At 47.2% G+C, this 24,069-nt stretch overlaps 3 protein-coding genes across 6 annotated transcripts; 1 reads left to right on the top strand and 2 right to left on the bottom strand.

Annotated features, from left to right (window-relative positions):
* Positions 1-85: 85 nt before the first annotated feature.
* Positions 86-3,110, bottom strand: NDUFB6 (NADH:ubiquinone oxidoreductase subunit B6). The gene is made up of 4 exons (XM_080619698.1): positions 2,809-3,110; positions 2,638-2,730; positions 2,058-2,102; positions 86-243 (listed from the first exon to the last, which is right to left on the bottom strand). The coding sequence occupies exons 1-4, from the start codon at positions 2,986-2,988 to the stop codon at positions 175-177; spliced, it is 387 nt and encodes a 128-aa protein (XP_080475824.1). The 5' UTR covers positions 2,989-3,110; the 3' UTR covers positions 86-174.
* A 69-nt stretch (positions 3,111-3,179) lies between these two features.
* Positions 3,180-9,056, top strand: EEF2KMT (eukaryotic elongation factor 2 lysine methyltransferase). Of its 2 annotated transcripts, none has more exons than XM_080619690.1 (8): positions 3,180-3,303; positions 3,394-3,456; positions 4,443-4,523; positions 4,717-4,818; positions 4,994-5,127; positions 5,915-6,222; positions 7,898-8,047; positions 8,926-9,056. In XM_080619690.1, the coding sequence occupies exons 1-8, from the start codon at positions 3,226-3,228 to the stop codon at positions 9,039-9,041; spliced, it is 1,032 nt and encodes a 343-aa protein (XP_080475816.1). In that variant the 5' UTR covers positions 3,180-3,225; the 3' UTR covers positions 9,042-9,056. The 2 variants fall into 2 exon arrangements, with proteins under 2 accessions (XP_080475816.1, XP_080475817.1); XM_080619691.1 differs by having other exon boundaries at positions 8,754-9,018.
* Positions 9,057-10,582: 1,526 nt separating this feature from the next.
* ALG1 (ALG1 chitobiosyldiphosphodolichol beta-mannosyltransferase) lies at positions 10,583-23,011 on the bottom strand. 3 transcript variants are annotated; one of them, XM_080619687.1, is made up of 14 exons: positions 22,837-22,976; positions 22,633-22,710; positions 22,268-22,371; positions 21,638-21,786; positions 20,808-20,897; positions 19,482-19,592; positions 18,430-18,551; positions 17,314-17,352; positions 16,676-16,735; positions 14,383-14,493; positions 13,304-13,418; positions 11,910-11,985; positions 11,294-11,597; positions 10,583-10,719 (listed from the first exon to the last, which is right to left on the bottom strand). In XM_080619687.1, the coding sequence occupies exons 1-13, from the start codon at positions 22,898-22,900 to the stop codon at positions 11,463-11,465; spliced, it is 1,254 nt and encodes a 417-aa protein (XP_080475813.1). In that variant the 5' UTR covers positions 22,901-22,976; the 3' UTR covers positions 10,583-10,719; positions 11,294-11,462. The 3 variants fall into 3 exon arrangements, with proteins under 3 accessions (XP_080475813.1, XP_080475812.1, XP_080475814.1); XM_080619686.1 differs by having other exon boundaries at positions 10,602-10,719; positions 19,476-19,592; XM_080619688.1 differs by lacking the exons at positions 10,583-10,719; positions 11,910-11,985 and having other exon boundaries at positions 11,494-11,597; positions 19,476-19,592; positions 22,837-23,011.
* Positions 23,012-24,069: the final 1,058 nt, after the last annotated feature.

The following is a 24,069-nucleotide window of genomic DNA, read 5'->3' as shown; positions in this document are numbered from 1 at the left end:
CTCACCAAAGGCAACAGAAACTCCCATACTGGTAGCAACTGGAATCAGGTGGACTAAGGGAAAGTAAATGACAGAAAAGCGGAGGTGTTGCAGAATATAGGCGCCTTTATAGAAGACAGGGAGCAGTTGCAGTTCTCGCCTTGCTCGCTGAAGGTCAGAATCAGCCTTTAGCCATCAGTGGTGCTCACCAGGTTCTTCTTTCATGGGTGGAATAATTTCTCCAGTCTCTAAAATTCTGTCTCCCTGAGGGAAGGAGAGAGCCTGGTGAGAACATTCCCTGCACCCAGCACAGGCCTTTACTTCAGCTTACACACACACACACACCCCCCCACACCCATCCGCTCACTCACAACACCCCCATTCACTCAGTGTTTCCCCAGGTGCTGATATCACACCACAGCCACATGATCCAAAACCTGCCCTGGTTTTACCCCAGCTATTCAGCTACAGAACAGCAGCTAAATGTTCTGAGACTGTCTTGGTTAAAAATGTATATTGGACTTACGCTACTGCAGAGAATCCCAGATGCGTTTGGGCTGGAAAGGACCTTAAAGCTCATTCAGTTCCAAGCCCCTTGCCACGGGCAGGGACACCTTCCACTAGACCAGGTTGCTCCAAGCCCCGTCCAACCTGGCCTTGAACACTGCCAGGGATGGGGCAGCCACAGCTTCTCTGGGCAACCTGTGCCAGTGCCTCAGCACCCTCACAGGGAAGAACTTCTGCCTAAGAGCTCATCTCAATCTCCCCTCTGTCAGGTTAAAGCCATTCCCCCTTGGCCTGTCCCTACAGGCCCTTGCCCAAAGCCCCTCTCCAGCTTTCTTGTAGCCCCTTTAGGCACTGGAGCTGCTCTAAGGTGTCCCCTTAAGGAGCCTTCTCTTCTCCAGGCTGAACAAGCCCAGCTCTCTCAGCCTGGCTCCAGAGCAGAGCTGCTCCAGCCCTCGCAGCATTTCCGTGCCCTCCTCTGGACTCATTCCAACAGCTCCACTTCCCTCTTGTGCTGTTGCCCCAGAGCTGGATCAGGACTGCAGGGGGGGTCTCCCCAGAGCGCAGCAGAGGGGGACAATCCTCTCCTTCTCCTGCTGCTCACGCTCTGGGGATGCAGCCCAGCACATGGAGGAGTTCTGGCCTCAAGCCCTCAATGAAGCTGGGTCATGGGGAGCTGCTCATTGACCAGCATCCCCAAGTCCTTCTCCTCAGGGCTGCTCTCAATCCAGTCTCCCCCAGCCTGTGTTTGTGCTGGGGACTGCCATGACCCAGGTGCAGGACCCTGCACTTGGCCTGGTTGGACTCCATGAGGTTCACATAGTCCCACCTCTCCAGCCTGTCCTGGTACCTCTGGATGCCACAACCACCTTCAGCACAGCACAACTTTACATGAGCCTCCAAACCCACACCCTGTAGCCCTTGAGGATACACACAACCCCTCTGAAATCAATCTGGTGCCCAAGTGCTGCCTGTTACAGCTTCAGGCTCTGCCTTGGCCTACCAAGCTGACCTAATTCAAAGCCAATTAGGCTGAGTAATTAGGCTGAAGCCTGAGGCTCACAACTTGACCTTCAGCATGCTGATCTGTGCTTGTTAAGGGTGTAACTGTAATTTTAGTTTAGATAAAGCACAATTAGGGACGTGTCAAGAAAAAAAAACTTGCAACTATCAGAAACAGTGGAGCTCAGCTTCTACAAGAGAAGCAGAACCCCTTTGGTGTCATTCCATGCATTAATCCCACCTTCACAGGGCCTTCAAACACTCAAATCCTTCACAAAGTCGCTGTTGTGCTGTAACTAACACTTGCATTCCCACAAGGAACGTGTGTTTTCCTCCCAGGATGGGCAGTGCTGTCAGCCAGGTACTCAAATATCTTGCTGAAGCAGGGACAGCTCTGAGGTCAGGATGGAAACTCCTTCAACATACTGCAACTGTCCTGCCCACAGGATCAGGCATATCCATGGAGAAGTTGTCCCCACATGGCTACTGCAGAGAGCTATATTTCACCCCCTGTCACCACCTTCCTGCCTGTCTTACGAAGCTGGGAGATAAAATAAGTGTAAAAGACTTACTGGGAATATCCGTGGGTTTGATGTAATGATACCAAGAGGCTTTTTCTGGAAGGGGGGAGAAAAGAGGGAAGGGGGAAAGGAAGAAGAGCATTACCCAGAGGTGGTACACAGGAATTCCAGCATGGGGGAAAGGACCCTTCTAAACACAACCAAGTTCAGGGCTGGTTAAGCCAGGCTCTTGCCACCAGTTAAAGCAATACCTGAGACTAACAAATCTCTACCTCCCAGGTAAGGTTAGAGCGTATGAGCAAGGGGGTCTGTCCCACCAGCAGCATGCTGGCCACCCCCTCCCCACACCAGCCTCGTTATCCCCAGGGTCACTGCTCCTGCAGGAAAGCAATGAGCAGGACGCAGCTTCCCAGCTCACAGGAGATGGCACGGTCACAGCTGCTCACTGCCATGAAAAACCCTCCCAGAAATACACATTTGTGCCACCCAAGCAAGGAGAAACCTGGGGGGACAGAGCACAGAGTGTCACCGGACCAGACACTGAACCAGCACGTTAATGCCAACGCTCGTGTCACATCACTCCCCTGCACAGCGGTTAACACGTGTCCCCGCCCCGCGCTCACACACGCACCGAGCCGTGGTACTTCAGGTAGTAGAAGATGATCCAGGCGGGGATCAGGACCCGCACCAGCACGAACCCGCTGGTCTGGTAGGCCTTGTACACCTGCGGGCAGCGGGACGCGCGTCAGGCCCGGCCTGGGGGTTCCGGCGTCGCCCGCCCCCCCCGTCCCTCCCCGCTCACCTGCTGCCGCCACAGCCCCCCGGGCCTCAGGAACCGCTCCCAGAAGGCGGCCACCGGCCCGAGCCGCTGCGGCGGCAGCACAGGCTCCCGCTCGCTCAGCTCCTGGTCCTTCAGCCAGCGGCGCCGCAGGGCGCGCAGTTGCTGCAGCCGCAGCTTCTCGTCCTCGGTGTAGCCGGTCATGGCGCCGCCGGTCTCAGCCCTGTTCACCCTTCCGGTGCGGCCTCGTCCGGCTCTGGGCAGCGGGCGAGCGCCGTGTCCTTTGCCGAGGCGCACAGCGATGACGTTCTAAGGGCGCGCAGATGGCGTCATCAGGACGCGCGCAGGGGGAGCCTGTGCACCCCGAGGGTCCGGGTAACAGCGGGGAGAGCATCAGGCTCGTTACCGGATAATCGCGGTTCGAGACCCCGCTGAAGCGTCATGGCCGGGCCAGAGCTGAGGCTCCGCTTCCAGCGCTGCTTCCTGGCGGCCCAGCAGCTCCGCTCCTTCCCGTGGCTGGTACGGAACAGCGGGCACAGGCGGCTGCACTTGGCGGGAGGCGCCCGGGGGTACGGAGGAGCATCATTACCTTTATTTATCGTATTTTAGGAACTTGAGCACAGCCTCCGGACCTCGCTGGACTCCTCTCTGCTCCTGGATATTCTGCACAGGGTAGGGCAGGATGCTGGGTGTCGCAGCCGTGCCCTGGCTGCCTAGTGCATCTTTGGGGAGCTGAGCGCTCGCTGTCCGCAGCTGGGTTTGCTCATCTTTACGAAGATCAGAGTCACGGCTTTTTGTTGTGCCCGGCAGAACAGCAGTTTTCCTTCTCTTCCTGTTATTAGCTGGTTTTAGTGTTAACATTAAGACCCATGTGCCTGAGCACAGATGTCCTTAATCACAGAATCCCAGACTGGTTTGGGCTGGAAGGGACCTTAAAGCTCATCCAGTTCCAACCCCCTGCCACAGGCAGGGACACCTTCCACCAGACCAGGTTGCTCCAAGCCCCGTCCAACCTGGCCTTGAACACTGCCAGGGATGGGGCAGCCACAGCTTCTCTGGGCAACCTGTGCCAGTGCCTCAGCACCCTCACAGGGCAGAACTTCTGCCTAAGAGCTCATCTCAATCTCCCCTCTGTCAGGTTAAAGCCATTCCCCCTTGTCCCGTCCCTACAGAGCCTTGTCCAAAGCCCCTCTCCAGGTTTCTTGTAGCCCCTTTAGGCACTGGGAGCTGCTCTAAGGTCTCCCCTTAAGGAGCCTTCTCTTCTCCAGGCTGAACAAGCCCAGCTCTCTCAGCCTGGCTCCAGAGCAGAGCTGCTCCAGCCCCTCAGTGAATCTTTGTGACCTCCTCTGCACCTCTCTGGAAGAGAGAAAAAAGAAAAGCAAGAGGAGGAAGAGACCAAAATAGTCTCTCTTTCTACTTGGTTTTGCTATTTACTTTCCAAAAAGAGGAAAACCACATATTCTGCCACAGAGCTGGAACTAGAAAACCAACCAGAAGTCACCCAATTTCCTTTTCTGGCTCAGCATCCCTTCTTCTAGCTACTGACTAAATCAGAATGCACTTTGTGACACAGAGAGCCCTGCTTTTCCCCTAGCCCTTTCCTGCCTGGCATAAAATCATCACTTGGTAACTGGTTTCAATTGCTGGTTTTGTTTTAGACCATTCTTCACCCTTTGTGTGTAAAATATCCCCTTTCAGCCCGGTACAGAAGATGCTTTCTAACTGAACTCATCAAAAAGGTAATGCTTCTCGTGTTCTTTGCAACTTAATTATCTTTTTCCTTGAAAAGAGGCCAGTTTGACCTTGTGTAATAACAAACCACAGCATTCAGAATAAAACATAATGGCAGAGTGTATTAAAACATGACTTAATGTATGTTTCCTGATTCACAACAATTTGCTACCCAAACCCAGCCTGTTCTGTCTCCCACAGCATGAATCCGCCACAGCTGAGCCCCTAGATGAACTGTACGATGCACTGGCAGCTATTTTAAATGAAGAAGAATCTACTCACTGTTACAAACACTACTTACTGGTAAGAACTAATGCTGCAGTGTTATAAATCACTTTAATCCTCTAAAGTAAGCAATAACTGGCTTTAACAATAACCCCTGGAGTGCTTCCTCCCTTCTCCCAGGTGCTAATATTGGTTGTAAACTGTAAAGCTCATCTCTGTGCTGATCCACCTTGGCTGCCTTGTGTGTCCGCAGCCTACAGGAGAGTGTGTCACCCTTTCTGAGAGTGTGGCAGTGATCTCTGAAGGAACCACGGGGCTGGTCACATGGGAGGCTGCTCTGCACCTCGCCGAGTGGGCACTGCAGAACCCCTCTGGCTTCAGGAACAGGTACTGACATAAGCTTGGACAGAGAGATGGGGAAAGAGGTTTCACAGTATGAGTGAGCCACACAACTGTAACTTAACAATGTACCTCCAAAAGAACCACAGTGATTACACCCTCTGGCTGCTGGTAACTGCTGCTCTGGTCTATTCTTGACAGTCAGATGTTAGAGTCAAACTTGAATCCAGCAGAGGACCTCGCAGTGCTTTTAAGACAGGTTTTAAGATCAAAGCTGTCACACCATGTGGTCTAACCTGCTCTGTGGAGTTGGCTGCTCAACTTCAGCTACTGCAGTGTCTAGTGAGTAACTACTGCACTCACTGTGTGGTGAGGTTTATCCCATCTGCTTTTATACAGTCGATGTGCAGGTGCACATGTCTGATCTGCTCCTCTGGGCTTTGTTTATAAGCAGGTGAGAGGAACAGGCACTTTTCAGGAAATATCCATCTAAGTTAATTTAAAATATGGAGCTCACAAGGAAAGGAACTGTGCTACCCGAGTGTCTGTTTCTCTCCACTGAGTATGAAAAGAGCTTGGTTAGATTGAGCCACCCATGCTGCAGAAGCATTTTATGCAGAAGCATAAAACCAGGTGAGAACATGTCCCAGCCCCATGGTGGGAATGCTTTGTACTGCACGCTGGGGTAGTATTTCAAGTGATTGTTTTTTATCCTTACAATGGCTTCTTGAGTGTTCACCAACTGTCTCTGTTATCTGAGACAAAGCTTAGATTGTAGGTGGTTTGATTTCCTAACTCCACTTAGAGTCCTGCTAAGTACTTCTTTACCCTTCAGGACAGTCTTGGAATTAGGAAGTGGGATCGGCTTCACTGGAATTGCCATCTGTAAAACCTGCAATCCCAAGACATACATATTTAGTGACTACCACCACCGTGTTCTCCAACAGCTGAAGGAAAACATCTGTTTGAATGGCTTTGTCCTGGAGCCTGAAGCTGCCCAGCATATCCAGCTGGAACCTGGAGGCCAGAAGGCAGAAGGAGCAAATCACCAAAACCCGAGAGTAATTGTTGCAGAACTTGAGTGGGGCTCAGTTACAGAAAAACAACTGCTGGCTCTTCAACCTGATGTCATCATTGCAGCAGGTACCTTCCCCCTGGTTGTGCCTCACAGTGGGTGATCGCACAGGTTAGAGGGGGAAGCACAGAGGTGTCTGTGTGCAGGACGTGTTCAGCCCTGTCTCAGTCACTGTGTCTGGAGGCGTGTGGCAGATCTTCTCCCATTCAGTTTCATCATTTAGTCTTTCCAAATGTTCAGCAGCTGTATACGTAACATTAAAAAGCAAATTATTTATCCCTTCTACGTTTTAAGATCCAGAAACAGATGATAAATCCAACACTGCTCAGAGCCTCATCAATACTAACTGGCAATGATCAATACTAACAGACCATCTTGGCATTCTCCTGGGGGATAGCATATTAAACAAACAACCAACCCACCAAAAAGCCAAATCACAACCCCTTTTTGGATGTCCCCTATATATAAATCTGGAGGAATCATATAAAAAATACTAATACTGCAAAATGTAGCAATACGAACATTCCTGAGCTGTAGCTAGAGGATTTTACTCCCTCATCTGGGGCTTTGCAAAGCAAGAATTACCTAAGAATTTAGGTGAAACGTGACAAAATATTCTGCCTTTGTCATTAAATGGTCACCTAATGCATTAAATATGTGAATCTTATAAAATAGTCAGGGTTTGAGTGTTACCTCATACCAGCTGTACTGTAGAGCCCAAGCTGGATTCCTGAAGGCAGCTCAAACCTGGAGGTGATCAATACGTATCTACTGTTTGCTGTTAGTAGTTACTGAGGACGTTCCCTTACTATGTTGTATCAAAACTTGTTTCTACAACTACCTGAAAGGAGGTTGTAGTGAGGTGAGGGCTGGTCTCTTTTCCCAAGTAACAAGTGATAGGGCAGGAAGAAACAGCCTCAACCTGCACCAGGGAAGGTTTAGACTGGATATTAGGAGTAGTTTCTTCCCCAAAGGCTGCTCAGGCATTGGAACAGGCTGCCCAGGGCAGTGGTGGAGTCACCGTCCCTGGAAGTGTTCACAAACTGTGCAGACGAGGCGCTCAGTGACATGGTTTAGTGGTGGCCTTGGCAGTGCTGGGGAACTGTTGGACTTGGTGATCTTAAAGGTCTTTTCTAACCTGGTTGATTCTATGATTCTAAGAGTAACAGAGATGTCTGTTGGTGGTACATGCACATACCTCCACATTTGGGTGTAGTAACCACCACCTCTTGAGCTTCAGTCCCCAGCAGGGCTGACACATTTCGGGATCATGGTGCTGGTTGGTAAGGCTGATGTTTTGTGCCCCTTCATCATCAGCCTGACCTTCCATCACTATTTCTGCTCTCAGGGAAATGATTTGGATGAAAACAGCTGCAGTTCAAACCAACTCCATTGCAATCAGCCTCTAAAATATAGTTTGTAACAACCCAATTTCTGCTAAGTACAGTTGTAGCAGAACGCTCAGTGGGTTTGCTTGTCTTGTTGGGCTGAATTACATTATCTGACAGTGCCTTTACAATAAGGAGCACTGATATTTAGTGATTTTTAGTGATACTAGAGATGAGGGCAACTTGACGTAGCACACAAAATAGAGGTGTTTTCCAAGAGCTCTTCTTGGGAATTTTTCATCCTGAACACAAAAATCATACTCTTTGGCAAGATGAATATTTTATATTTTTGTTTTGTAGCTTCCAGTCTGCTTTTTACTCTATGCTCAAGAAATATGTTTTCCTTTTTGTACAGATGTGGTGTATGATCCAGAGGTCACTGGAGCCCTTGTTGGTCTGCTACAGCAATTCTCCACTTCCAGAACAGACAGAAAACCTCCTGAGGTCTACATTGCTTCCACAGTCCGGAATCCAGACACCTATCACCTCTTCCAGGCTCAGCTCGGTACGTGCCTTCTTCATCAACAGTCTTGGCCTCTTTCCCAAGTAGAGATGAACAGAAGCAGGTTTTGATAATGGGTATTCCCCAACAGTGAGGTTTTTATCCTAGAACTGGATTTAAGAGTGCTCTGCCTAAAAGCAGTCCCTTTCCCACATGGATTTGCTCAGGAGATGGGAACTTAGCTTTTTGCTCCGTCCCATCTATCACAATTCATATTTGTCAGTGCCAACCTGAGATGAATCCGAAGTGTGGTGGCAAGAAGAAACTAAGAAAGGGTTAAGCTTAAAGGAGGAAAACCTGCTGCACTGTCACAGGGATAAGAGATATAGCCTCAAACCTTTATGTGAAGGTTAAAAAAACCCAACTAGAGATTAAGTAGATTATCCTTAAGGTCCCTTCCAACCCTAACTATGATTCTAGGAAGTACAATAGGAAGGGATTTGGGATTTTCCTTCACAGACTCCTCAAAAGCCCATTTCTTGCAGTCTCCCAGGGGCACAGCTGATCTGCAGCCCATGGTTAACTCACAAAATCACACGCAGTGCATAGCAGCAGCATTGCTGTTCATGTTTAAGAAAAGTTACTGGTAAGCATTCACCTGTGGCTTACTTTAACAGCATGATAGAGATCTTAGTACAGAATTGGACATGCAGCCTTTGCCCTTCATTTTATGAAGCAGAAATCTGATTCCCAGTGTTTATCCTTACAGATAAAGCTGGGATTGGGTGGCAGATTATTCCAGCCCACAGCAACTGTGTTTTCCTCTGTGATGTGCAGCCAAATGTAACTATTCTCCAGCTATTTATATAGACTTGGCAAATAGAATTCCAGTTTTCAGAGCAACAGGAGATACCCCATCCTGGCAACAAGGTGATCTTAAGTTCTAGACGCTGTCAGGAGAGGCACTGAGGATACAACTCCACACACGGGCTGTTGTCAAAGTGAATTACCAGCAAGTGAATTACTGCTGCCCCTGAAAGGTACCTGGGAACCTTAAGCAATAGGAAAACCAGTCCTGATCATATTGTGCTCTGGTTCTGTAGAAGACAACAGAAATGAACTGGATTTCTTTGCCTGACCATGTTTTGCTTTCTAATGGAGGCACATCTGCAGGACCACAGGATGAGTATGTCACACTGACAAGGAAAAAAAGCAGTGTTTCACTGGAATAAATACATTTTTAATATTAAAATCAGCTGTAATGGTCTGTGTCTTTTTATACTTGTTTGTATGTCCCTGCATACTTGCAGTCTGGGTCATCTTAAAAATGAATAATGAAAACTGCCTACAGTGAATGTAGCAGATAGTGCCAAAAGCTGAAAAAGGAGGTAAATCAGGTGCTGTAAATCAGGTGCATCTTTACTCTGCAGTGATAACATAAGCTTGATTCACATTCCTGTCACATAAGGACTGTCACTTTCACAACTACCTATTGGGAAGCCATCCTCTCAGACTAGCCAGAAAGCAAAACCAGAATCATACACTGTATCCCTGCTCTATGTAGAGGAGGAAGAACTGACCTCACCTTCTCTGAAGCTTTCCATAATCCATTCATCATTTTCTTGTTGGACGCTACTGGTCCTGAAGCACAACATGAAATATGCTGCTCTTTCTCCTCTTTTGACTTCCTTTTCTTTGCCTTGTTTTAAAAGCTACTCAAAAGAACAAATACTTTCACCTCAGTCTGTAGGATGGAGAAAATGGACAATGGGTAATTTGAAACTTGAATCATCTTCAGCAAGAATCATCTTGCTCCTCAAGCTGAAGGAGGCCATGACTACTAGTAGTAAGTAGGATGTGCAGAAGGAACCCCACACAGGTTTTAGCTACCTCTTCCCAAGAAGGAAGAACTCACAGGTGCCATTTCTGGAGTAAATGCGTGTTAGCAGCCCCCACAGGAGCTCCTTTATCTCTCTAACACCAAATTCTTCAAATCGCTCAAAGTTCTGTACGGATTACTTGCTTGGATCTAAAAAAATGCATTATGGAAAGGTGAAACCTCTCTGAAGCTTTTGACATTACTGTTTAATTAGGGATGTGCTTAATTCATCTCCATGTGCACATTGATGGCTACAGAGGAATGGCCAAACTACTGGAGAGGATTTTGCTTGAAAACCAATAGCTAAAGGGGCTACAAGAAACTTTGAGAGGGGCTTTGGACAAGGGCCTGTAGGGACAGGACAAAGGGGAATGGCTTTAACCTGACAGAAGGGAGACTGAGATGAGCTCTTAGGCAGAAGCTCTTCCCAGTGAGGGTGCTGGGGCGCTGGCCCAGGTTGCCCAGAGAAGCTGTGGCTGCCCCATCCCTGGCAGTGTTCAAGGCCAGGTTGGACGGGGCTTGGAGCAACCTGGTCTAGTGGAAGGTGTCTGTCCTGGATTCAGCTGTAGCAGTCATTTTTCTCCTTAGTAGCACTCATGAAGCAAAGTACCCTTTTATGAAGTTATATGGACTTAAATATTTTGGGTTTATTTTGTCCTTTTCTAGTCACCTGTTCAAAAAGGGAAGCTTTTGATGTTCTTTCTCAAAGTAAATCAGCACATTCGCTTCAGTGTACAAGGACAACATTCACTGAAAGGACTCTTTTCCTCTAAGTGCTCCATAAAGCTGTCACATACTGGTTGTATGTCACATATTGTGGTCACATAATGGCTGTGCTTTCACCTTCTTGTACACACTGTAAAAAAGAAAACAACTTTAAAACAAAATGGTTCTGTCTCAATAAATCATACAAGAGAATAGCCAGAGCTTGTCTAGGCAAGATGAGCCAAGAATCCTTAATAACTTTTAGGGTCCCTTCCAACCCAAATGTTCTATGGTTCTATGATCTTAACTGGCTGGAAAAATCCCCACTGTGGCCTCAGCCTGAGTAATTCTAATAAGGGGCATCTCCCTTATTAGAATCTAATTATCTAATTAGATAATTATCTCACCTGGAAGAAAACATACCCACATCACTTCCTAGAGTGCTTACTGTACAAATGGGTCTATCTGGTAATAGTTCTTTAAGTATCTTCACCAAAAAGTGACCTTTAAGCAGCACAGGTAACAGATTTTCCACACATGAGTTCCTAGAGCAACTAAACCTCCCTCCCACTTTCTAAAGATTCATCCCAAGGGATAAGGAAGGAGGGGCAGTGCAGATGGCAAGGCTCAAGTTCTTCAGCATGGGACTCATGTCTTCCCTCAAGACTTAATGCTGTCAGCACACAACAAACAGCCTCAGCTGCACGGTCAGCACGAGTACTCACGCAAGAAGCTCAAATGGTAAAGGAAGAGGTGCGCACAAACACTGGTTCCAAGATGAAATACTTAAAAACTGCAACTACAGCCAATACAAAGTGTTTATTCACTGTTGAGCAAATCCAGGCAGATGCAGTAGGGTATCAGCTTTTTTGACACCCCCCTCCCCACAAAAAGTCACTCATTCTGCCCAAGCAAAGGCAGAACAGTCTGGTCCCAGCTCTCATCCCAGCGCAACTGCTTGCACGCACGGAGGTTTTTCCTGAAGCTGTGAAGTTTGCCTTCCAGGGCAGGAAATTCCAAGAAAAGCATCTGTAAGTTAAAAGGGAAACCACGTTAAAATACCATCATATCACGTTTTAGGCTCATTCTAGCCTCCCCAGCATGAACCCTGAACTACAATGCTGCAGGAAGAGAGCGCTCTTATGTCTGGCCCTATAACAGTGACAATATTTAAACCAGCTTCAGATTCATATTCAAATAGAAGTGAGGCCAGTAACATTCCCCATGCAAAGCCATTTCTTCAGAGAGTGCAAAACACAGAGGTAACAGCACATACGGAAGGGCAGCTCACATGGTGGTGCCTCTGCACTAGTGGGAAAGAAAAACCAGTCAGGCCTTTACCTTTAGTTGTGCTGCAAGTTCATCCGAGTCCCTGAATATCAGACCATTTTCATTGTGTTTCACAAGTTCATGTAAACTGTGAACACAAGTCATAGAAGAAAATGTGAGAAAAAGAGCAGGGAGTGGGACAAACACAAGTAAAAGTTGCCCAGTGACACCCAAAACCTCCATCATCCGGGATGTATGGATACGAGCTTCACACCTGACAACATGTGTGTGCTTGAGGCCATAACCCCCCAGTGTGCTTGGCTGCAGCCCCAGAGCATGAGCAGCAGGTCAAGTCCTGCATCCAGCTCTGGGACACCACCACAAGAGGGATGTGGAGCTGCTGAAGTGAGTCCAGAGGAGGCCACAGAGATGCTGTGAGGGCTGGAGCAGCTCTGCTCTGGAGCCAGGCTGAGACAGCTGGGCTTGTTCAGCCTGGAGAAGAGAATGCTCCTTAAGAGGAGATCTTAGAGCAGCTCCAGTGCCTAAAGGGGCTACAGGAAACCTGGAGAGGGGCTTTGGACAAGGGCCTGTAGGGACAGGACAAGGGGGAATGGCTTTAACCTGACAGAGGGGAGATTGAGATCAGCTCTTAGGCAGAAGTTCTTCCCTGTGAGGGTGCTGAGGCGCTGGCACAGGTTGCCCAGAGAAGCTGTGGCTGCCCCATCCCTGGCAGTGTTCAAGGCCAGGTTGGACGGGGCTTGGAGCAACCTGGTCTAGTGGAAGGTGTCCCTGCCCATGGCAGGGGGTTGGGACTGGATGAGCTTTAAGGTCCCTTCCAACCTAAATCTGTGTATGATTCCTTGAACATGGCATGAAGATGGCATTTAAATTTAAAGAGTGTTTCTCCCTTCTATGTCAGGATATTTAAATCTACCATTACAGTACGGAAGTGCTCTCACTCTGTCTTTGGGCCACTTATCTGGACAAACTTTAAAAATTAGAGCAATAATTTACTTTAAAATTAACCCAGAAGGAAAAATCTGTCCACAAGCCAGTTCATGAGATCCTCACAGAGAATTTGTCTTCCTTTATTAAACCTCCTGCTTCCCCAAAGGCCATAAATTGCAAGAGTGACTACACACACACTCCTTCCTGCACAGAACACAGACACATCTGTGCAGAAGGAAGTTTCTTTTTAAAGGAGCTACATGGAAGCAAAGGATTACAGGGTAGTTATTTATTTAAGGCAAATGGTTGCTTTAAATGCTCCCAACTCTGTCAAAACTTGAGTTAATTTTTAAATTTAAAATAAAACAACCTTTACTTGCAATTTATGAACTAAAACATGATTATGGTGTGATACTGCGATGGCATCTGATACATGCAGCAGCTACTGAACTCCTGCTTCATATAAATACTGCTTTGCATCATCCACTCACAGTGTAGCAGCATAAACAAGCTCTTACCATTCAAAATGTATTGCACACACAGGTAAACAACAGCCAAACATATCTACCACCTTCATGGGTAAATCCAAACCACTGGATGATTTATGGAGACACACACCCAGGTCTGCTGAGCCTGCAAAGCAAAGAGAAGAGAGTAGAGGCTGAACTCCCCACAGCAACTCTGTCAGTTTACTGCAAACCTTCCTGTTTCTGTGGGTGATGGGAGCTGAACATGAGCTACCTTCAGCACCAGACAGACTGACACCATTTCAAGCATTTGGGAAGGAAAAAAAGCACGGTATATTTTGTAACTAACATTAAGTCAGGCTTTAGAAACACACCTGGCAAGTGCATGTTAAATTTCAGGGAATTTTAACATTTCAGGTATCTTAAATCAGCCTTTCTGCCTCTTCACCTGCTAAGAACAGGTACTGTCCCGGAAAACACCAACCACCACAATCCAGAAGGGATCACTGCATGGCTCACTAGCGGCCTCTTTCAGATCAAGGGGTTTCAAGAGAGAGGCATTACAGTGTGATTTTATAGACGTTAGTTAAAAAGTACCAAGTAACAGTGTTTTACAGCCACAGAAATTGGCAGGCTCTAACCCTGCACAATGCAGATCAAGTTGGATACGTATTTTACTACTTTATTAAGCTTACTCACACTTTATGCTAATACAATGAACATGCTGAGCGAATACTATTCCAAAGATGTGTCAATTCAGAATTTCAACTACTTTTGGTTGCCCAGCCAAGAACTTACAATTTCATGTACTGAAGTGACCCTGAAAGTCAACTGGAACATCCACATCCACAGGCACACCGTATTCCAGCCCAGTTAAAAGAAAGAGAGTACAAAGAATAGGCTAAAAGAGCAACTCAGGTACTACCCCTACTTCTTGGGATAACAGTGAACTCTAGTTAGAGAAATTTAGCTGGCACAAGTCAAACCCACAAATACCCCATCACTAAGCAGCAACTTCATTCACTTACTATATTCTACCAGCTCCTGTGCAAAGTCTCTGACAGCTCTCTGCAAATGTGCTGAGTAGTTTCTCACACATTCTCAAGCCTATTTCATAGTACAGTATTTACCAAGCAGAAGAGGGTAATCCTCAGCTTCAAGCCATGGTGTACAGATCTGGATATGTTTGAAGTGCAGCTTGTTTATCAGTCCATTGTAGTAGTCTTTTAATGGTCCTTTACCTGTTTAAAAACAGGAAAAAATATGTATAATATTTAATAGGATGACTGAAAACACTGTGGACTGTGCATGTGCCTATACAGCTACAAACTCCTGTTATATCAGGTACCCAAAAGGATACTACACACAATCTTCAGAAAGACACATAAAAAACATGTCCCCTTTAAAGCCATATGAACACGGACTTCTCTCTTACTCAGTATTTAGAAGAATCTGCCTCAATACAGAATCACCCAGGCTGGAAAAGACCTTTAAGATCATGAAGTTCCACTGCTAACCCAGCATTGTCCAGTCCATTAAACGATGTCCCTAAGTGCCACATCCACACATCTTTTAAATATCTCCAGGAACAGTGACTCCACCACTGCCCTGGGCAGCCTGTTCCAATGCCTGACCACCATTCTGGGGAAGAAATTGTCCCAAATATCCCATCTAAACCTCTCCTGGTGCAGCTTGAGGCTGTTTCCTCTTGTCCCATCACTTGTTACTCGGGAGAAGAGACCAGCCACCTCCTGGCTCCATCCTCCTTTCAGGTAGCTGTAGAGAGTGATAAGGTCCCCCGAGCCTTTGCTTCTCCAGACTAAACACCCCCAGGTGCATCAGCAGTTCCTCATCACACTTGTGCTCCAGACCCTTCCATCAGCTCCATTGCCCTTCTCTGGACCCACTCCAGCACCTCAATGTCTCTCTTGCCATGAGGGGCCCAGAACTGAACACAGGACTCGAGGTGCAGCCTCTCCAGTGCTCAGTACAGGGGGATGATCACTACCCTGGTCCTGCTGACACACTGGTGCTGATCCAGGCCAGGATGCTGTTGGCCTTCTCGGCTGCCTGGGCACAAGCTGGGTTGTGTTCAGCTGCTGCTGACCAGCATCCCCAGGTCATTTTCCATGAGCAGCTTTCCAGCCATTCTTCCCCAAGCCTGGAGCATTGCATGGGGTTGTTGTGACCTAAGTGCAGGACCCGCACTCGGGCTTGCTCAAGCTCATATAACTGGCCTCATCAGCCCATCAATTTCCTCAGTCTTGACCTGCATTTTGCCTATAGCCATGTGATAACCAAATAACTAATGACAAATCCAATCAGTACAATTGGCGCTTCAAAATCACACTAAGTTTTCGTTTGATCTTAATGAGAAAGTTAAGCAAGGAACATTCACTCTGTCTACATAATTCTTTGGCAAAACTTCATTTGATGCTCCTCTTTTCCAGCACTGCATAACTGTTCTGCTTAGCACTCCAAACATCAGATTTTATGTTTCTTTTGCAGCAGCATCTCAATGCTGAGTATAAATTCCTTTGAATGTGGAGTATGAGACAAGGGGGGCACAAAATTACAAAATGAAATATATAAACCTTTAGAATCAGTTTTAAGTAATGTTGACAGCTTTGTAACAGTAGCAATGGAAAATTACTGAGGTGCATGATACATAGAGAAAAAATAGAGTACAGCTGCAGAACATACTGAGAATTCTTATACAAGATAAATCGTTATAGTTGACATAGTTGTATGAAAAAACAGTCTAGAAGAACAGGACACAGTGATAAGGAGTATCTGAGAATGGCAGGTGTCCAGGATGGGCCACAGTTAAACTAACTGATAAGTAGGAGGATAGGAGGATTATTGTGTCTCTGGTGCTAATGAACCAATTAAGGTGGTATGAGCATCTACTGCACGTGCTTCAAAGGCTGCCAGAAGTGATGAAGATTGCTGGAAGAAGTAAATGACCCTCAGAGACCACCACCACAATTTTGCACGCATGCAGGGAACTTTCTGGAAAACGATGTAATCCATACGTAGCCTCGTGAATATGTATATATGCCCAGGGACTATATAAGGATGGCTTGTATAGCAATACAGGGACACATGCTAGGAGCAGCTATCCCTCGTGTCTCCCAGCGCCACAATAAAGAATACCTGCTTGTCAACTTGAAAACTCTGCTGGCGAGTTTGTTCCTGGAGTATTCTCCGAATCAAGTAATGCATAGCTGTACTACAGAGTGAGGCTGACAGCTTCTCCTCTTTAAAAGGTGTGCCACGACTGCATGGCTGTAACAGCCCAACTGTAAATCACTACTCCCTCCCGTCTCTTCACCATCAACACAAGAGTCAGCACAGAGCAGAAGTGATAGTGAAGTCTTCTGTATTAGCATTGAAGGAATTGTAATGCAAATAAACTATTACCTGTTATCACACATACTAAAGGTGGAAGCTTGACTCCTTCATTGATGTGCTGCTCATAACCTGGAGAAGATAAATAAAAACTGTTTAGAGCTGACAAATATACAGTGTTTGGTTTAAAAATTACCACAGGGTATTAACTGTTTAGTTTTCTACTTCAAGTAATTTCTTTAAAAGCATATACCTAGTAAAACAAGGGCAAACTCAGACATGCTAAACATGTTAAATGTTGGTGTTAAAACTGAAATAAATGATGGTCCATTTCACATGCACTATTCATGAAGCATTTGTTTGACTACACCACATCAGCTGCTTCAATACATCAAGTTCAAAAGTGCAGCTGCAAAGTCTATGAAGAAAGACAAGGTGCTTTCCTATGAGCAGATGTTTATGGATAGTGTATGTAACAGCTTAGAAGAGAAAACTGCAGTCCACAAGCCAGCTAGAAATACAATTCTCTGTGACAACTACTCTACTTGAATCCAGACCTTGCACTTCTCTAGTTCAGCTACAACTCTTAAACCACTTCTAATTAATCCAACACACCTTTGGATGTACTGTTCCTTAGCAAACCCCTTCCTAACAGTCCAGAGTACAACCATTCCCCTTGGAATAGGCGAGATTAAATCCTTCACACCTACCTTCTAAAGCTTTTAAAAGGACTGAAAAGTCTTCATCCTCTGAAAGAGAAGGCTTTATTAGTGACATTCATATTTCAATCATTTATAATGAATTACTGTCATTAAATAACCACAACCAAAACCTTCCTCACCTTCCCCTACGTGACTGAAGTATGGACCACGCTTCTGTTAAAAATCTGCTGTAACCATTCTCATAAATCTATAACCATATCGTGTGCTTGTCTGCTCGCCTTATTGGCCACATGGCAGACAACTGAGCCCAAATACCATACACCCTTAAAGATATCAAGTTAAAATTTTCTAGATTCTAAAGGTAGATAAGTCATGGTAGAAACTGCCCTATTAACTCAAGAGGTACAGACAACCCTGCCCATGGTCACTAGCAATGGATTTGTTTCCACACATTATCAGAAATAAAGGAGTAAATGTTTTTAGTTTTTTAATCTAATTTACACCATCATGCAAGAAAATATACCTTGAATTAAAGTTAAAAGAAGTAGGAAATGTCTTCTAATCATTCCTGAAGCTGAGCCTCTACAATTACAAAACAACTTTACAAATAATTCATTTTTAGTCACCGAGATAGATAATCTACAACTTGTTTTCAAATTCTTACAGCCAAGGGAAGGCTCAGGGGAGACCTCGCAACAATATTGCAGTACCTAAAGGGGCCAACAAGAAACCTGGAGAGGCACTTTGGACAAGTGCCTGTAGGGACAGGACAAGGGGGAATGGCTTTAACCTGACAGAGGGGAGATTGAGACGAGCTCTTAGGCAGAAGCTCTTCCCTGTGAGGGTGCTGAGGCACTGGCACAGGTTGCCCAGAGAAGCTGTGGCTGCCCCATCCCTGGCAGTGTTCAAGGCCAGGTTGGACAGGGCTTGAAGCAACCTGGTCTGGTGGAAGGTGTCCCTGCCCTTGGCAGGGGGTTGGAACTGGATAGGCTTTAAGGTCCCTTCCAACCCAAAACATTCTAGGATTCAATGAAAAACACGATTTTGCCACTGGTGACATGTGCCTCTGCAGTGTGTCAAGCGTGAGGAAGTACAAAGAGCCTTTCTTTTCTCTTTTGTTAAATAGTGGCTAAACATTAGAAATAGCCCTCTCTGTCTCCATACCTGTCCAACTTGTGCTGCTGATGAGAAGCGCTGGCCGTGCTCTGCTCTTCTTCACATGTCCATTGCTTCCATCCACTTCTGTAAAGGCTGATTTCTCACCACTCCAACTGACAGACTCTGTACTAAGGAAACACAATTTTCTGAGGATGGGTTACACAAACAGCCAGCACACAGAGAGGCAACACTACGCTGAAATGACCTGCATTTCCAAACACTTTGTCAGATTTCCTGCGCAACTTCCCTAGAAACACAGTCATTACAATACTGAGCTGCAGAGAGAAAGAGACCTGATCATAAGAGAGACCGTTTTACTCTTTCCTGTTGCTACCAAGAGCCTCCTGAAACTCCTGCTACGGGCACGACTCCAACTTCTGACAGCATTTTCCTCAACAAGCTGAGAAAACAGCCAGCCTCTTTCCACCTCTGCTTCAAACATAGAGTACAGCATGGAGGTCAAGAGTGCATTTTATTCAGTCAAACTCAGAATTCATTTTGTGGCAGTCATTTCCAAAAAGAAACTGCTACACACTGAAGCTTTCACATCGTTTTCAAGCATTAGTTTGGTAAAGCGACTCCCCTATAAACCCGCTATAGGAGACATTCTACGCAGAGCCAGAGGAGAATGTTTAATGCTTAGACCAAGATCCTGAATACTCTCTGTGCTCAGTGAAAAGAAGGGATACTACTAATGAAGCCATCCACTGTCCCCCAGCTCAATGGGAACTAGACAACTGCTAAGTCCACCCTAGAGAGATCCTACAACAGATTGCCTCAGTGCTTCTGCCAACTGCTTCAAAAATCAAATGCTTCTGTTATTTCACACGCCAAGCACTGTGTTATCACAGTTCAAGCATTTCACTTACTCTGGCCTCTCTCCTAAGGACAATGAAGGTAACTTGCACAGCAGCAGCTGTTGGCTGCTCTCACAGAGCCCACTCTGCCTGCTGGTGCTCAGTGACTCCTGACCCCATGCAACAGTGTTTCTGGTAACTCAGTGCAGTGACTCTGTTATCCCTTTAAGGACTGCAACTGCATGCTTGACTTACACATACCGTGGTTTAAAAGGCTCATAGTCTTCAGCTAGTTTCATATACAAACGATGTTGAAGTTCTAATGGTGTTTCCTTAAAATAAGCAGCTGGCTTGTCATAGAGTGTTACTGCCCTGCAATGGAATAAATTCATAAGTTCAGTAAAGAACACATGTAACAACACATATATGGTGCAGTGACAGGCTACAACAAGGTAATGCAAAAGGTAATCTAAGTAAATCAACCAGCAAAATCATTAATTTTTGAGTCTGTGTCGTGGTTTAAGCCCAGCTGGTAATTCAGTACCACGCAGCAGTTCACTCACTCCCCCCCGACTCCTGGAGGGATGGGGAGGAGAATCAAAAGAATGTAACTCCCATGGGTTGAGATAAGAACAGTTTAATAACTAATGTATAACACAAATCACTACTGCTACCACCAACAATAATAATGCTAAGGGAAATAACAAGGGAAGAGAATACAACCGCTCACCACCCGCTGACCAATACTTAGCCGGACCGAGCAGTGATCTAACCCTTCCAGGTAACTACCCTCAGTTCTACATCCTGGGCATGATGTGCTGTGGTATGGAATACCTCTTTGGCTAGTTCGGGTCAGGTGTCCTGTCTTTGCTTCCTCCCAGCTTCCCCTCGTCCCTGGCAGAGCATGAGACTCACAAAGTCCTTGGTCAGAGTAAACATTACTTAGCAACAACTAAAAACATTGGTGCTATCAGCGCTGTTCCCAGGCTGAAACTCAAAAACACAGCATTGCACCAGCTACTAAGAAGGAGAAAAAAATGACTGCTACTGCTGAAGCCAGGACAGTCTGACAACTTTCTGTATTCCTGAAGTTTGCTGGAATATACCCAGGCGAACATACTACTCCTCTACAAAGACCCCTTCTCCTGTGCACATCTAAGAGGTGTAATGCAACTGTAATAACTGCAGGCATCATAGTCCTGACTTTTCAACTTACTTTGTAACTGATCCTGAGCTACTTGGATCTTAAAGCCTTCTGACTGCAAAACAAAAACTTGTAGGGCAGACTAAGTGTTAAGAAATGCCGTGATGTTTGCTTCATTCTGATTCTAAGGAGCTTGGGAGCAAACCTCCACAACCCCCAGCCTGCCACCTTCTCATCAATGCAGTGCTAATTATGAAGAGTAATGAAGATTCCTGAATGCCCCCACTCCACAACCTCATACAAAACTGAGCTGATGTGTTTCAGTGCTGATGATGAGCTTTGATGATGTTGCTTTTGTATGATTCCTCTGGATCCATAATCGTCAGGAATATGTTTTTTTCATTTTACTTTGCATATGGATTTGTTAGAGGTGTGTGACTTACTTTATGTTGCAATTTACCCAGAGATCTTCTTTCATTGCACTAGTGACACACAAGTTATAGTCAGACAAACGTCCAAAAAGCTTTTCATACCTGACAAAAATGAAATCATAGTTAGAAACCACAGGCAGGCAATTGCATCAGCCAAACAACTGCCAACCATGGCACATGCTGATGCAAAGCCAAACAGAAACAAAAGAAACCCAACTGCCCCCAGTAACTGCAATTTAATCACCAATTATTGACTAACTCCTTGTACTGAGGCAGGACCAGTTTATGAGAAGGGATGCAGCATCATTTCCTTATCCTTTATGGCCTAAGAACACCCCACTCAAAAGCCTTTAAAGCCTTTATCTACATAAAATCAACTAGATTCAGCAAGAAACAGACGTTTAAAGATGCACTGGACTGTAAAGCAACATTAGAGAGTAAATAAAAAAACCCCACAGTACATATAAACAAATTATAATAACAAGATCAACGTTTGCACATGCACATAAAAGCAACTGCCTATTTCATCAGATCACCTTACTATGTGCTTGACAAAGACACTCTATGGAACCTGCTTTCTGAAACAGAAAGTAATTTAACACAGCAAAATCCAGAAATCCTTCACAGAAACAGTCCTCTGCTAATACAATCACAGACTGGTTTGGACTGAAGGTACCTTAAAACTCACAGGGTGAGGCTTAGGCTTCCGCCTAAAATCTCAGTCTCCCCTCTGGCAGATTAAAGCCATTACAATATCAACATATTCTCCCAGCTGTTTTTCACCCTTCTGAATTCAGCAAGGTATGTAACTTATAAAGAGGAGAAGAAATAACTGTACAAACCATTTCGCAATTTGGACCAGTGGGTGATTTCTTCCATGGCTCAGACTCATTACAGTGTATCCATAGTTGTGCCAATCAATGATCAGCTTGCTTTTCCAGAAGAGACACGCTAGCCAGGCCACAGCTATGGCAGGTAAGCCTGGAGGGTTCTGTTTAAGGAATAAACCAAGCCAAAATAACATAAAACTGAGATCCAGTGACAAACACTAAGCAGTTACCAGGAAAATAAAAATGACTGAAGTTACATCGTTTTAAATGATCTTAATGAACAATTCTGTATTCACCAACTACAGAACTGCCAGTTTCTCCTATACGGACTGGTAGGCACTTTGAATTTTATTGCTGGATCAGGATAAACATTCCTCTCCAATAAATACACATATATTACTATTAAGATTTATTCTTTATTACTATCCATGCTAAGGAAGTTTGAAATATCAACAGCTAACCAAAGAACAAACATGAGATGTTAACAAGCAAATCAATGTTAAGAGCCAAAAATATCACCTGATATAGATTTACACCATTGCTTAGGCCAGTTGTAGCTCTCAAATAATTAGAACGTGTCTGAGACTGCAAAAAATACCCTGTAATGTGGCAGTATTTATCAAAATTAGCCCCAAAACATACCTGGAGAAGAATATAGGATGGCTGATCTATCTTCAGCATCGCGTACAGTAACTGCACTGCCTGCACAACGACTTTTACAACATACTGGAAAAGCTTTGGACCAACTGGAAAAGGACAAAAAACCCTGTAACAGCTCTCCGGGCAGAAACGTAAACGTGTAACAGAACCAGAAAAGTTTAAAAAAACTATGCTCTATAAAAATGCACCAAGAACGTGCAGACCAGCACAAGCCGTCGGCAATGAGGCCAAACCCCCTCTCCAGCCTTGGCTGTTGGTTTTCCCCCATTAAACCACGTTTCCCCTCCCGAACACCAGCCCCCGGTCCCGCTCGCTCCGCCGCAGGGCCGGGGCCGCCCCGCACTCACCTCGCAGTCCCCACAGGTCCGTCACAGGCATCAGCCGTATCCTCCCGCTCCGCAACACGTCTCCGTGCGGCCTGCTCTCTGCCAGATGGGAGAGACCGGTCAGAGGAGTAACCCCCACTACCGAACCGCCCGTGCCCGGCCACGGCGGCAGGGTCCCCTCAGGCCTGTCCGCGCGGGCGCCGCTTCCCCTCTCCCCTCACTCACGGAGGTAGCCCAGCAGCGTGACGTCACGTCCGTGCCGGGCCAGCGACAAAGCGTGGTACTGCATCCGCGGGCTGCGGCCCAGGTCGCCCAGCACCGCCACACATACCCGCCCCGCGCCGCCCGCCGCTACCCGCCGCCGCCGCCGCCACAGCCACAGCCAGGCCGCCAGCACCACCGCCGCCACCGCCGCAGCCGCCAGCACCCACACCACGCCACCCGCCGCCATCTTTGCGGCGCCAGAGGCAGGAAAGAGGTGGCGGGACGCCCCCTTGCGGCGGCGCGCCATGAGGAGGTGGGACGGGACTGGTGACAGAGCGGCGACAGGTACATAGACTGGTTCGGGTTGGAGTGAACCTTAAAGCTCATCCAGTTCCAACCCCCTGCCACGGGCAGGGACACCTTCCACTAGACCAGGTTGCTCCAAGCCCCGTCCAACCTGGCCTTGAACACTGCCAGGGATGGGGCAGCCACAGCTTCTCTGGGCAACCTGTGCCAGCGCCTCAGCACCCTCACAGGGAAGAACTTCTGCCTAAGAGCTCATCTCAATCTCCCCTCTGTCAGGTTAAAGCCATTCCCCCTTGTCCTGTCCCTACAGGCCCTTGCCCAAAGCCCCTCTCCAGGTTTCTTGTAGCCCCTTTAGGCACTGGAGCTGCTCTAAGGTCTCCCCTTAATGAGCCTTCTCTTCTCCAGGCTGAACAAGCCCAGCTCTCTCAGCCTGGCTCCAGAGCAGAGCTGCTCCAGCCCTTGCAGCATCCCCATGGCCTCCTCTGGACTCACTCCAACAGCTTCACGTCCCTCTTGTGCTGTTGCCCCAGAGCTGGATCAGGACTGCAGGGGGGGTCTCCCCAGAGCGGAGCCCAGGGGCAGGATCCCCTCCCTCTCTCCTGCCCTCCCCGCGCCGAGCGACGGCGTCGGCGCGAAGCGGCCCCAGCGTTGGGGCTGCGCCACCGCCGGCCGGCAGGGGGTGCGCTGCCTGCGCCCGCCAAGATGGCGGCCTCCAATGCGGTGGGGGGCCGTGGGTGGCCGCGGAGGCCGGTACCGGTTTCGATCTCGGTCTCGGTGGGGCGGGCAGTGGCGGCCGCGGCGCTGGCGGCGCTCGGCTGGCTGCAGGCGGTGCGCGGCGCCGGGTGAGTGTCCGCGCGGGTGCCCGGGGCGGTGCCAGCTCTGCAGTCCCGGTGAGAAGGGTCCCTTCCCGCTCTGCTGCTCCTTTCCTGGGGCTCTGGCCCGGCACCG

The sequence above is a fragment of the Psittacula echo genome (assembly GCF_963264785.1).
Source record: "Psittacula echo genome assembly, chromosome: 5".
Lineage (NCBI taxonomy): Eukaryota > Metazoa > Chordata > Aves > Psittaciformes > Psittacidae > Psittacula > Psittacula echo.
The sequence above is the reverse complement of the archived record's forward strand: the minus strand, read 5'-3'. Positions and strand labels throughout refer to the sequence as shown.